Source organism: Kryptolebias marmoratus, linkage group LG10 (genome assembly GCF_001649575.2).
Source record: "Kryptolebias marmoratus isolate JLee-2015 linkage group LG10, ASM164957v2, whole genome shotgun sequence".
Classification (NCBI taxonomy): domain Eukaryota; kingdom Metazoa; phylum Chordata; class Actinopteri; order Cyprinodontiformes; family Rivulidae; genus Kryptolebias; species Kryptolebias marmoratus.
The window spans coordinates 23,016,100-23,028,380 of record NC_051439.1 but is presented as its reverse complement, the minus strand read 5'-3'; the positions used below and the strand labels follow the sequence as shown (position 1 = coordinate 23,028,380).

Below are 12,281 nucleotides of genomic sequence, written 5' to 3'. Positions count from 1 at the left end.
GAGGAACCACAGGAACCAGAGCTTCACAGAACCACAGGAACCAGAGGAACCAGAGCTTCACAGAACCACAGGAACCACAGGAACCACAGGAACCAGAGCTTCACAGAACCACAGGAACCACAGGAACCACAGGAACCAGAGGAAAGGTTTAATTTCCCATTTCAGTTTTTTTCCTTCGGTTTTTCTTTGTCTGGATAAAATCTTCTTCATGTTAAAGCTTCTCTTGTTTTTATTTAAATGTCTTTAAATACCAGATTTTGTTTTAATAAAATACAAATATAAACTTTCACTCTAAATACTTTTTATCAGTTTGTTCTGAAAGAAACGAACAGACTTTAATTTTAAACATTAATTTGCTCTGAATTGAATAAATATTTGAACCTGGTTGGCTCATATTTCATCTCTAAATAAAACAAACATCTTTGTTCAAATATAAAAACTTTTCTGTTTCTTCTTGTTTCTGAGCTGAAATAAATCTGAATATTTAAACATTAATACCTGCCTTCGTTCCCTGATAACTCTGAAGACTTTTTATTCCTAAAATCCAAACTTATTTACAGTTTTTCCAGAAGTTTTCCTTCCTGTCGTGTTTCTGCTGAGCTTCAACAAGTGAAGGGAAAACAGAAAATGGGAAAAAGAATCGATGCAGAAAAACAGAAAGTCTCTCGATTCTTCCTGTGCAAACAGAGCTTCAGAGCCTCCACCCGTCCTCCGCCCCGGGGCCTGGGGGGGCGGGGCATAGTTACCCGGAGGGTTTGTGCTCGCCGTCCCGGGACGAGCCGCCGCCCTTCAGCTTCCGGACGAGCTTCTCGCTGCTCCGTCGGAGCGACGCTCGCAGTTTACTGAAGGAGCCGCTCCTCTTCAGGGCCCCGGAGCCGTCCTGATGGGACACGCCACACGTTACACGCCACACGTCATGTGATGATGCACAGTTTGCATCACTGAGCACCAAGTTTTAACAATAATAATAATAATCTGTCGGTCTTTTAATATCTGGACAGAAATACTGTATCAGTTGTATTTTTATTTTGTTGTCATAAATAATAAATCAACACAAACAGATTCATGAAATTAATAAACGCTGAGTCAGCATCTCTGTTTTTAGCTGCTTGTTAAAACCTTCGGCTCGTTCAGCTAACAGCTGCTGGGACTTTATGGTTTTTGTGATTTTAATATTTTTAAAAAATATTTAGTTTTAGTTCCTTCATAGATAAACATGGAGATCTCTTCAGCTCCTTCAGGAACTTTGTTCTCTTCGGTTCCTGCTTCAGAGTTCTGGTTCTGTTTGGGTCTTCTTAAGGTACCTTTAGCTTTTAGCTTCCAGCTAGCATTTAGCTACTTTTAGCTTTAAAGAGATTCTTCAGCATCTCGCCGGCATGAATCAGATCCAGCTGTTCTGACAGAACCAACATCTGTAAGCAGTAAGGCCCACCACCAAGGAAGGGACATCATGAAGACCAAGGAACTCTCCCCACAGGTCAGAGACGTCATGGAGAAGATCAGATCAGGGTTGGGTTCTCCCTGAACCCTGAACATCTCACAGAGCTCCATTTAATCCATGATCAGGAAAGATGATGTCACCAAGAGAGGCTCGTCCTCCAAAACAGAGCAGGGAGGACATTAATCAGAGGGACGTCCAGCTGATGGAGCTGAGACATGGAGGACCTGTCCTCAGGAGACTAGAAGCTGCTCAGAGCTGAGCTTCATGGAGGAGAAACTGACTAAATCAGTGGTGTCCAGTCCTGGTCCTGGTTCTGGTCCTGGTCCTGGTTCTGGTGGACCACCATCCTGCAGGTTTTAGATGTTTCTCTGCTCTCCAAGTTCTGCAGAAGCCTGATGGTCATAAAGATCAGATGAGTCAGAGAAACAGGACCAGGACCAGAACCAGGACCAGGACTGGGCACCACTGGATTAAAGGGAGTCAGATGAGACTATTTGTCCACCAAGAACACCATTTCTGGACCAAACCAAACACCTCATCTGCTGAGAACATCCCTACAGTGAAGCACAGAGGTGGCAGCATCATAACGTGGACTGGACTGGAAACTGGTGGAGAAATTCTTCCAGAGATGTGAGACAGAGACGGAGGTCCACCGTCCAGCATGACAATGATCCTGAACCCTGAGCTGGTTTAAGGAGAACCAGGTAACGGTTCTGAAGCGGTCCGGTCAAAGTCCAGACCTCGGTCCAGCTGAGGACCTCTAGTTGTTGGACACAAGCAGCACCGTCCAACCTGAAGGAGCTGGAGACGTTTGGACATGAAGAAGGGACAGAAGGTCCAGGTTAGATGGACCTGAGGACACCTGCTGCTGCAGGAGTCCTGGATCTGGACGGGGAGTCTTTTCTTGTCCCAACAGGTCTCAGGACGTCTGATTGAACGTCTCCTTGGTCTTTGACGCCACAGGAGACGTTTCCCTTTATTTAATCGTTTTTATTCATTTTAGTTTGTTTCAGGACTTTAGCTTCTTAAAGGTGGGAAAGTTTAAAACATTCAGCGTCACAGCAATGTGGACACTTCGATACGTTCATCGGTACCGGGCGTAAAGGATGGCGGCGGCGGTTCTGTTAGTGTTCTGATGCCGACAGAGGAAGAGGACAGGTTCAGGTGAGCAGAGACTTCAGCTTTTATTAGATGTTAGGAAAGAAGCAGAAACAGGACAACACCACGCAGAAGATTAAGAGCAGAAGCTGAGGACAGACTGGAGAGGACCAAGTTTAACCCCGCCCCCAAAAACAAGTTTAACCCCGCCCCCCGACACAAACATCTATAAACAGAGATGTACAGAAAGACTTTATTTCAACAAAAAGCTTTAATTCTAACACAGCCTCACATTTACTGAAATAAAATCATCTTTTCTGCAGACTATCTACGCCTACCTTCGACATGCTGACGGCTTCACGGTATTTACAGGCAGAACCAGGAAGCAGGGGTGCAACCGTGCGCCGAAGTCTCGGTTTGGTACAAACAGATCCCAGATAATCGTTTTTAATGAGTCATTTAAAACAGACAATAAAACTCCCAGAGGACAGAAAAATAAGAAATAAATCCTCCGAGTTGAGAGCTGTCACCTTCAAAATAAAATAAAAATTTGTATTTTCCTGTTTTTTTTGTAGTTTTCAACCAATCAGAGACCAGAAACATTCCAAATAAAAACAAATAAAAGGAGGAAGTTTCCTTCAGGGACTCAGATCTGGACTCAAACCGAACCTCTGAGCTGAAATCAGAGACACTGAATAAATACACAGATGGCTTGCCATACAGGCTGATTATATGACACAACTGCTTGCCGTACTCGGAGAGCGAACAGGCAGGTCTTCCAGCGTTTAAACCGTTTCCTGTTCCTGTCGTTAAGTTAAATAAAAACATGAGACAAACAGATTCATCATTTCCTTCGACGTTTGTACCAAACCGGACAGAGACTCGTCCCGTTACCCCCCAGGATGAAACGATTCAGTCACTACGTGATGCTCACTTCATGTTTCAGACTTTAAACTGATGAGTGAAAGCAGCATTTAAACACGGAAGTCCTTCAAATCAACAGGAAGGAGGGATAAATCAAACCAGGAGGTTAAAGTCAGTTCCTATCAAATGAGTCGACACACCACAGCAGGTACAGTCAGAGCGACGTGATCACATTGGTTCGACGCAGAGCGAAGAGTCAGAAGTGAAGGAAACTGCGAAGCTGAGGGGCTGAGGCGTCCGTCATGCAGAAGATGAGTTTTTAGAAGCGCGACAAGACGTCTGGAGTTACGGCAGCTTTTCACCCGGAGAGGAGAGGAGAGACAAGATGTTAGGGTCAGAGACGGACAGGAGGACAAGAGAGGACATGAGAGGACACATCAGACACATTGAACCGCCGTCCTGCAGGTCTGCAACCTTACTGTCACTCCCTGATTTGTCCAGGAGGTGGTGCTGTTTCATCAGCGTGGTCTGGAATGGCCCTTAGAGGCCACCGTCCAGAACGCCCAATTTAACCAAACGGGTTCTGCAGAACTTAACGAGGTCATTCACCCGTGGAACCAGTTCAAACCTGCAGGACAGCGGACCTGAAGAACCGGAGTTGAAAGGTTAAAATTCAGAAAGGAAGCAAGACGGAGACATGAGAGCAGCCAGACGATAAAACGACGAGTTTTAAATCAGATTTTAGCTTAAACTCGTTACAGTTTACAAAAAGACTCAAGGATCTGCTCATTTTAATGAACTTTAAATGTTGTTTGACTTTCTGTTCACCTGAAGTGTCTCTGGCTACAAACATGAACCACGAGGAGCAGAAACAGGTAATGAAGATGAACATCAGCAGGCGTACAGTACAGAGCCCATTTCTCTGCGGTGACAACAGGAACCCTAACAGAACGGTTCCTAACTGTGGAGGTTGTTAGTTCTGATCCCTCCCAGAGCTGCAGGATGCATCAACGAGCCTCACCACCGCGGGAGGAGGAGGAGCTGCTGATTGGCTGTTCCGGCTGCTATGGCTACAGTTGCCGTGCAGGAAGAGCAGCTGAAAGCGTCTGAGGAAAATCCTGCAGAAGTTTCTAAATGAGAGGAGCGGCTCTGCAGCAGCAGGAGGAGGAGTCAGGTGGCCGACAGCCAATCAGCATCCTCTGATTTCCTCTGACAGACACCGAGATGGTGAACGTTTAGAGAAGCAGCTCAGAGAGCAGACTGAAGGACAGGAACTTGTTTTTCACAATAAGAGCTCATGGTGCGGTGGGCTGAGTACTGCACTTACCCCGTTCCACTCCACGCTCATACTCACTTCCTCGCCGCCGTCCGGCCCGCTCTCGTACTTCACCGTGTCCGAGGTGAGACTCTCGCGGCTCCGCTGCTTCTCTCGGACCTTGGGCTCGCTCAGAACCTCGGCCACGCGCTGCTTGTGCACGTTGTCCAGGCCCTGTGGGGTCAAACACAGATTCAGGCCGCAGTCGGGACGACTCTCAGCTACGACCGCGCCCAGCTTCGGCTGAAACCTCACCTGCTTCCTGGAGCGCATGGCGGCTTCCTCCAGAGTCTCCGCTGCCTCGAACTTTCCCTGCCGCTTGTAGAGCGCGCCCAGGTTCTTCAGGGTCGTGGTGACCGTGGGGCTGGAGACACCAGGAGAGGACAATTACCCAGAATCCTTCGGGACACGAGCAGCCTGCTGCTCAACACAGTTTAAATGAAGGAAGAATTTCACTGACTGACCTGTCAACCTTGCAGGCTTTGTACCAGCCTCCATATTCTCCGAACGGCGAGCTGTCCTTCTGCTTCCCCTGAGACCGAAGATCAAACAGGACTATTTCATTTATTCAAAAATAAAACGCCTGTCATGTCATCAAGTAGCAAAATGGTAGCTAAAAGCTAAACTTAGCATTGGACAAAAACAGAGCCAGACGGTTCAGACGGCCGTCATGGCGGCGGCTGCCTTCAGACGGCCGTCATGGCGGCAGCTGCGTTCAGACCGCCGTCATGGCGGCGGCTGCCTTCAGACCGCCGTCATGGCGGCTGCGTTCAGATGGCCGTCGCGGCGGCTGACTGCTCACCTTGCTCTGCTCCTCCCGTTCCTCGGCGTGCATCCAGATCGGTTTGTTCTCATCTGCAGAGAGAAGAAAAGTCAGTCCCGTGAACTCCGCCTCCAGCGTTTCTCTGAGGCGGACGGCGGCGTTTACCATCAACAGAACCGAACTCGCGCTCGTGGGCGCGGGTGAGGATCTCCTTGTAGAGCGTCTCGGCGTGCTTGAACTTGCCCTGCTTCAGGTAACAGGACGCCTGCAGGACACAGAAGCAGCAGGAGGACAGGTGAGACCAGGAGAAAAGGCCGGGTCAGCTGCAAGGTGAGGTCGGCGGACGGCGGCTGGCGGACCAGGTTGTTCTTGGTTTTGGCCACGTTGGGGTCATCGGGACCCAGCTTGGTCTGGTAGATCTCCAGGGCTCTCATGTAGTAGTACTCCACCTCCTCGTACTTGCCCTGGTTCTGACACAGCAGGGCCAGGTTGTTCAGCTGCTTGGCCACGTCGGGGTGGTCTTTGCCCAACACCTGGGACAGATGGACAGATGGACGTGAGGACAGATAAATCACATGATCGCCTGCCTCTCGTGGCAGATTAAATCTGGATGTAATCTAAGATGTTTTTCAGTTTATAGAACAGTTAAGGTAAATTTCTGGCACTGGGTGCAAACAGAACCTGAGACATGTCTGAAATTAACACCAGAAGAAGAAGAGGAGCCACCTTCTCTCGGATCTCCAGCGCTCTCTTGCACAGCGGCTCGGCCTCCTTGTACTTCCCTCTCTTCCCGTACAGAACAGCCAGGTTGTTGAGGGTGGCGGCAACCTGACGGGACGGAGAACCTTCGTTATTCTGAGACATTTATCAGGTTTGAGCCGTCGTCACCCGTGAGCATCAGCAGACAGGAAAGTGATCACGCTGAGATGAAGCCGAGGGGTGGACCTCTGACTCATGCACTCAGGAGCGCCCCCTGCAGGTCAGCTGGGATCTCTGATTCACACCGGAGCGGGTTCAGGGTGGCAGAAAGCAGGAGAAGACCGGGAAGCTGCTCTAAACTCCCTCCTCTCTTCACTCGTCTTTCATCACTTCCTCTCTCAGCTCTGTGTGTCCAAAACACACAAATAAATATTTATTTTGTCTTTTTGTTAACGCCCAGTGGGCCGTCAGTACATCAGACCTGGAGTCAGGAAGGCCTTTTGGTTCAACTAAGGATTAAATTCCTCCAACAGAACTAAAGGCTCTCTTCATCAGAATCCAGGGGTCAAAGGTTAAAACAGACGGTTTCTCTCAGAAGGAACTAAAACTAAAAGTTCTGTTTGCTGCTTTAGATAAAATAACTTCCTGTTCCTCTGGCCTCCAAGAGAACCGCCGTGAAGACAATCATTGATAAAAACCTTCAGATCACAGTGAGAAGAACAGATTAAAGAGCAACGATCACTTTAAATCAGCGTCCATCTTGATTTGAACCCCATCAGTGATGTCTCCTGGTGGAGACAACAGGAAGTGAGAGGAGACAAGGAGCTGACCTGGGTCTGACCTGGGAGTGACGGAGGTCCGAACGCTGGAGGCAGAAACCTGCTGGGTTAAAACAGGTGAACCGTTCACACGAGCAAACAGGAGCCTGACAGCTGTCCAAATGTTTCTCTGCGTCTAACAGGAAGTGTTTAAACTCATCAGGGTTTCTGGAGAAACTGCGTCAGAAAACAACAAATATTCAGACTTGGATCGGGTCTGAGTCGGGTCTGACCTGGGTCAGAGGAGAAGCGGCCCGACTCGGAGCTCCTCTCCTCATCCTCAGCACCAGAACCAGAACCTCCCTGAGCTCCGGCTCTGGAGACTCAAAGCTCGGAGACAAATGGTGGATTTTCAGCTGCGGTTCCTCTGAGAGTCCAGTGGTGTCCCCACGGTTATGATTTAATCTACACTTTTTATTTAAACAAATAATAATTATTTATCATCCGTGTTGGTTTTAAACCTGGACTTCTGCCTCAGAAAGTCAAAATAAACTTTACAATCAGTCAGACAGCCGTTGTCCTCAGAGACAATCTGTTGTGTTCGGGACTCACAGACAGACAAAGTGTCCAACAGCAGCAGCCCAGGCAGGTTCTGGTTTTGGTTCTGGTTTGCGGTGCTTAATGTTGGTATTTTAGTCAGTTAAATAGTTAACAGAGTCTGGAAACAGCAGTTTTTATTCTACATCTTTCCAAAGGAGCAGAAACCCTGAATTATTCCCCCCCCGTGTTCCCGGTCCGTCTCTGTACTTACAGCCGGGTGGTCCAGGCCCAGAGTCTTCTCCCTGATGGCCAGAGCATCATTCAGCAGGTTGGCTGCCTCCTTGTATTTGTTCTGATCCCTGACAGACAGAAAACATGAGACACTCGGTTTCCCACACTGGACTCTTAAATCCTTCAGCGGACCCGACTGGGACCAGAAACTCAGATTCACGAGAGGAAAACATGAAACAACAGTTCCTGGGTGTGTTTTGGGACACGATGAGCTTTAAATCTGTGCGAGCCAGCAGAGACAACATGAGCTCCAACCCTCCTGGGCTTACCTGTAGACCAGTGCCAGGATGTTCAGCATGGTGGCCACATCCGGGTGGTCGTGTCCCGAGGTCTTCTCCAGGTCCTCCAGGGCCTGCTTGCAGAGGGGCACGGCCACCTCGTACCGGCCCTGCGAGGCGTACTGGATCACCAGGTTGTGGAGGGTCCTCAGGCGGGCCGGGATCTCGTACCCGCCCTGCTGGGCGGCGGCTGCTGCGGCGCTGCCGTGAGCCGGCTGCACTGGAGACAGCAGGAAGACAAGAACCGTCAGGATGGAACCTGCGACAGGTTCTGGTTCTGGTTCTGCTGGAGGTTTGCCATGAGTGAAGAATCTGAAACTCTACATTCAAACAATTCTTATAAAATGTTTAAAAGACATTTTGTCCTCAAATTACTACCTGGAGAGTTTTTATTTCTTTCAGCTCCAATTAAAGACCAACATGTCTCCATTCAGGAAAATCTGAACTCGGGTCAGGAATAATAATAAGATCTGCATTAAAGGCTCCGTTTCTCCTGGAAACCTTTCAAATCAACAGGATTTAACATTTTACTGCTGGAGTTTCTCTGCTCTGTGATAATTAATAAAAAGTTTTCAGACACAAACGGGTCGACGTATCGGCCGAACCGAAGCCGGCCGTGCTGCTCGGACCTCTTCCACCATTTTCAGAAACCGACTCCTCCCCCAAACCCACGCTCCACCCGCAGCACCACCGCTCCATCACAACAAGGTCTGAACCTGAGTCCTAACAGGACCTAACAGGACCGGATTCAGACTCTCTGGCATGTTGGTCCTGTGATGGACCGGCACCACCTCACCTTTAATCCGTATTAAAACACAAAAACACATCCTCTTTAAATTCAGGATTAGTTTTATAATAAACCTGGGTCAAACAGGAACACGTTTCCATCACTGTGACAGCGAGGGAACGAAACACGGACGCTTCTCTGCGAGGAGACGTCTCGTCTCCAGCATCATCACAGACACACAGACCGCCTCAGGTGACTCGGTTCTCCTCCGACAGGAGACGAGAACTTTCCTCCATCCCGCTCAGAGCCAACCCGTTTAACCCTCATCAGAAGCAGAAACACAGTGACAGACGTTCGAATTCTTCATTCTTCTTTCCTAATCAGCTCTTTGAGATAATCTGGAGCTTCTTCTGTTTCATGTTTGGGGCCGAAACAGGAAAACAAGGATCAGGATGGAAGGAAAGCTGGGCTTACTGCCCGGAGGCTGGTCGTCCTGGTCATCTGGGAAGAGATCATCCAGAGTTTCTTTACTGGAGTCACAATCTTTCTCCTCCTGCAGGCGGACAGAAGAGATCATAAATAAATCCATAAAACATCATAAACCTGATCTCATCAGGAGAAATACTAAAAACTGTCATGTTCTCAGAGAAAGGTGAGGACAGATTATGATTTATTGATGAGTCTGATCAGAAACGAGGACAGCTGATACAATTTATTTATATTTTACATTTATACCTCTTCCTGCTCCGTTTCAAACACACCGCTGAGCTCTTCTTGTTTTGTTTTAAATAAATAAAAGTGTCTGCTAAGACTAAAACAGTGAGCTCAACTCAACAGAAAGAGGAAGATAACCTTACAGATTTCTGCAGGATTATGTAACATCTGGGTTTCAGTCAGGAAAAAGGACCAACTGTCATTTTTAAAGAGGAAGATATGATGAAATATGTTTAAAAATGTCCCAGATTTTTAAGAATATGTAAAGAACTGAATCTGTCCCTGACAGAAGGACAAGCTGTGGGTAAACTGAGGGCTGTGAGAACTTTAATCATCTCTGCTGTGAGGAGACGAGCCGACAGTTTCCTGGTTGCTCTGCAGCAGACGGGTCAGGAGAAGGAACTCGGAGGACTCACTGAGGGGGACAGGTCCTCGTCGTACTTCTTCAGCTGGTTCATGAACTCCAGGTGCTTCTTCTCCTCCTCCAGCTGCGCCACGCTCTGCTCGCTCTTCTGCAGCTTCTGCTGCGTCCCGGCGAGCTCGTCCCTCAGCCACTTGTTCTCCTGGCAGAGCCGGCGGACCTGAACCCGGAGCTTCTGCTTCTCCGACTCCACTGAGCTCAGGTGGCTGGACAGCGCCATCATCACCTGGGCAGAGCGGGGTGCAAACACGGGGTTACCTGAGGTCATGACCTCCAACCTTCAGAGTTCACATTGTTTAGCTCTGTGCGGTCTCTGCTGGGGCACTGAGGCATTATGGGTAAGAAGGATGGGACAACGTCTGCAGCCAGGAGACATCAGGGATGTCTCAGCACAGACGGAGACAGAAAGCTGAAGGTGTTATTTACTCACACGGCCGTCTGCTTTCACTCCCTTCTCCTTTTTATTCTGAAAATCCTGCTTCCTATTTTTTACTTTCCCAGATCCTTCTTCACAGCCGAACGCCTCCTGCAGGTTTTATTTCAGCCGATCATAAATCAAAACGTTCGGCTCGTTCAGCAGAGGCTGCTGGGACTTTTAGACTTTTCAGATTTAATTTATTTACTAAATATTTCCCCAAAGAAACACCTGAGATCTCCTCAGTTCCTTCAGCTGCTGCCTGTTTGCTAAAGCTTCTTTTAGCTTCTAGCTAACATGCTGCTACCTTTAGATTTTACCTAGCCTTCTGCTACATCTAGCTTTCAGCTAGTCTTCTGCTTCTTTTAGCTATCATTTTGCAGCTTATAACTAGTGTTTTAATCCTTTCAGCCTTTAGCTAGTGTACAGCTTCTTTTACCATTTAGCTTTGAGCTAACACTTTGCTTCTTTTAGCTTTCATTTTGCTGCTTGCGACTAGTGTTTAGCTCCTATTAGCCCTCAGCTGGCCTTCAGCTGACGTTCAGCTCGGACAGGAAGTCCAGTTTTGTCCTCGGAGACTCGGTCCTACCAACCTGAGCCTCACTCAGCCCCAGCTCCAGCATCTCCAGGGACTTGCGGATCATGTGGGACTTCTCCTCCACCAGGACCCCCTCCTCGTCCTGCTTCAGGCAGCGCAGCGTCCCCAGGAGGCCGTCCAGGATGGAGCTGTGCTCCTGCTTCAGGGCTTCCAGGCCCTGGATCACCTGCTTGGTCCGGGAGATGATCTCATCCTGGGACAGTTTCTCCCCGGGGTCCTCCTCCTCCTTCACACACACCATGGTGGACATGTCCTCACGCATCCTGCAGATTTCAACGAGAACACAGAGAACATCTGCTCAGATGAATGAAAATAATCTGCAGTCCTGAGGCTCGAACAGAACAGAAACAAGGAAAATGTTTTATTCCTGAGAGGAAAGAAAGAAAGTCCAACAGGAAATGGGAACTCTGTCACGTGACACACTGGTGAAGAAGATTCAAATATTTCAGCCCCAGATTAAACCTGTTGACCTCTCAAAGATGGAAGTCTGGCTGCTTCAGGTGGAGGAAAATAAAAGTGCCAACACTGAAAGTGACAGAAGAACCCGCCCTGTCACGTGGCGTCCGTTGGCTCAGCTGGGATAAAAACGTTGATCCTCAGAGATCCTCTGCAGCTCCTCCTAGAGGATCCCAAGGTGCTCCCAGACCAGAGATCTGGATCTGCCCCGGAGGAATCCTGATCAGATCCCTGAACTGAACGGACAGGTCTGATCCCAGGCAAGGTGAGGGCGGGGCTGTGGGCGTGTCCTAAAGTCACCTCAGGTATGTGGATGTTGGCTACTCAGCACACACACACACACACACACACACACCTAAGAAGCTCCTCATGAACCTCTGCTGCTGATTACAGAAACACTGAGGAGGACTGACGGCTCGAGTCCCGGACCGACGGATCGAGTCCCGGACCGACGGCTCGAGTCCTGGTCTGACGGCCATCTTGGCTGAAAACAAGCCCTGCTTCAGATAAAGCAAAACAGAAAACTGACCCGGCTCGCTCCACGTGACTCGGCAGCAACCGGCTGCAGCCAATCAGCAGAGCAGGAAGCAGGAAGCAGGAAGTAGGAAGCAGGAAGCTGCATGCAGCTCCAGGTGAGGAAGAGGAGCTGGGACGGGTCACTCAGGCTGTCCTAATTTATCCTCAGGAAAATAAAGTGTTCATCCGTTCATCTTGCAGGGTTGGTCTGCATGTAACCGTGGTCCTGAGGAGACACTTTTCAGGTGTGGACCAGGAGTGGACCAGGAGTGGACCAGGTGTGGACCAGGAGTGGACCAGGAGTGGAGCAGGTGTGGACCAGGAGTGGACCAGGTGTGGACCAGGTGTGGACCAGGAGTGGACCAGGAGTGGACCAGGAGTGGACCA

The 12,281-nt window shown here is 49.1% G+C and overlaps 1 protein-coding gene across 7 annotated transcripts in view; it reads right to left on the bottom strand.

Moving 5' to 3' along the window:
- klc1a (kinesin light chain 1a) overlaps positions 1–12,281 on the bottom strand; it is a 31,817-nt gene that overhangs the window by 16,295 nt on the left and 3,241 nt on the right. For 2 of the 7 annotated variants that reach the window (XM_017407578.3, XM_017407579.3), the window contains exons 2-14: positions 10,918–11,185; positions 9,905–10,135; positions 9,249–9,327; positions 8,039–8,267; positions 7,750–7,837; positions 6,208–6,309; positions 5,841–6,014; positions 5,647–5,746; positions 5,521–5,573; positions 5,183–5,250; positions 4,974–5,082; positions 4,731–4,892; positions 747–880 (exon numbers count right to left, since the gene is read on the bottom strand). In XM_017407578.3, the coding sequence (XP_017263067.1) occupies positions 747–880; positions 4,731–4,892; positions 4,974–5,082; positions 5,183–5,250; positions 5,521–5,573; positions 5,647–5,746; positions 5,841–6,014; positions 6,208–6,309; positions 7,750–7,837; positions 8,039–8,267; positions 9,249–9,327; positions 9,905–10,135; positions 10,918–11,184 (1,796 nt within the window). In that variant the 5' untranslated portion in view covers position 11,185. Of the gene's footprint in view, positions 1–746; positions 881–3,600; positions 3,758–4,730; positions 4,893–4,973; positions 5,083–5,182; positions 5,251–5,520; positions 5,574–5,641; positions 5,747–5,840; positions 6,015–6,207; positions 6,310–6,331; positions 6,585–7,010; positions 7,060–7,749; positions 7,838–8,038; positions 8,268–9,248; positions 9,328–9,904; positions 10,136–10,917; positions 11,186–12,281 lie in introns of those variants that run through there. The other 5 variants (XM_025004085.2, XM_017407580.3, XM_037978005.1 and 2 more) reach the window with 5 other exon arrangements.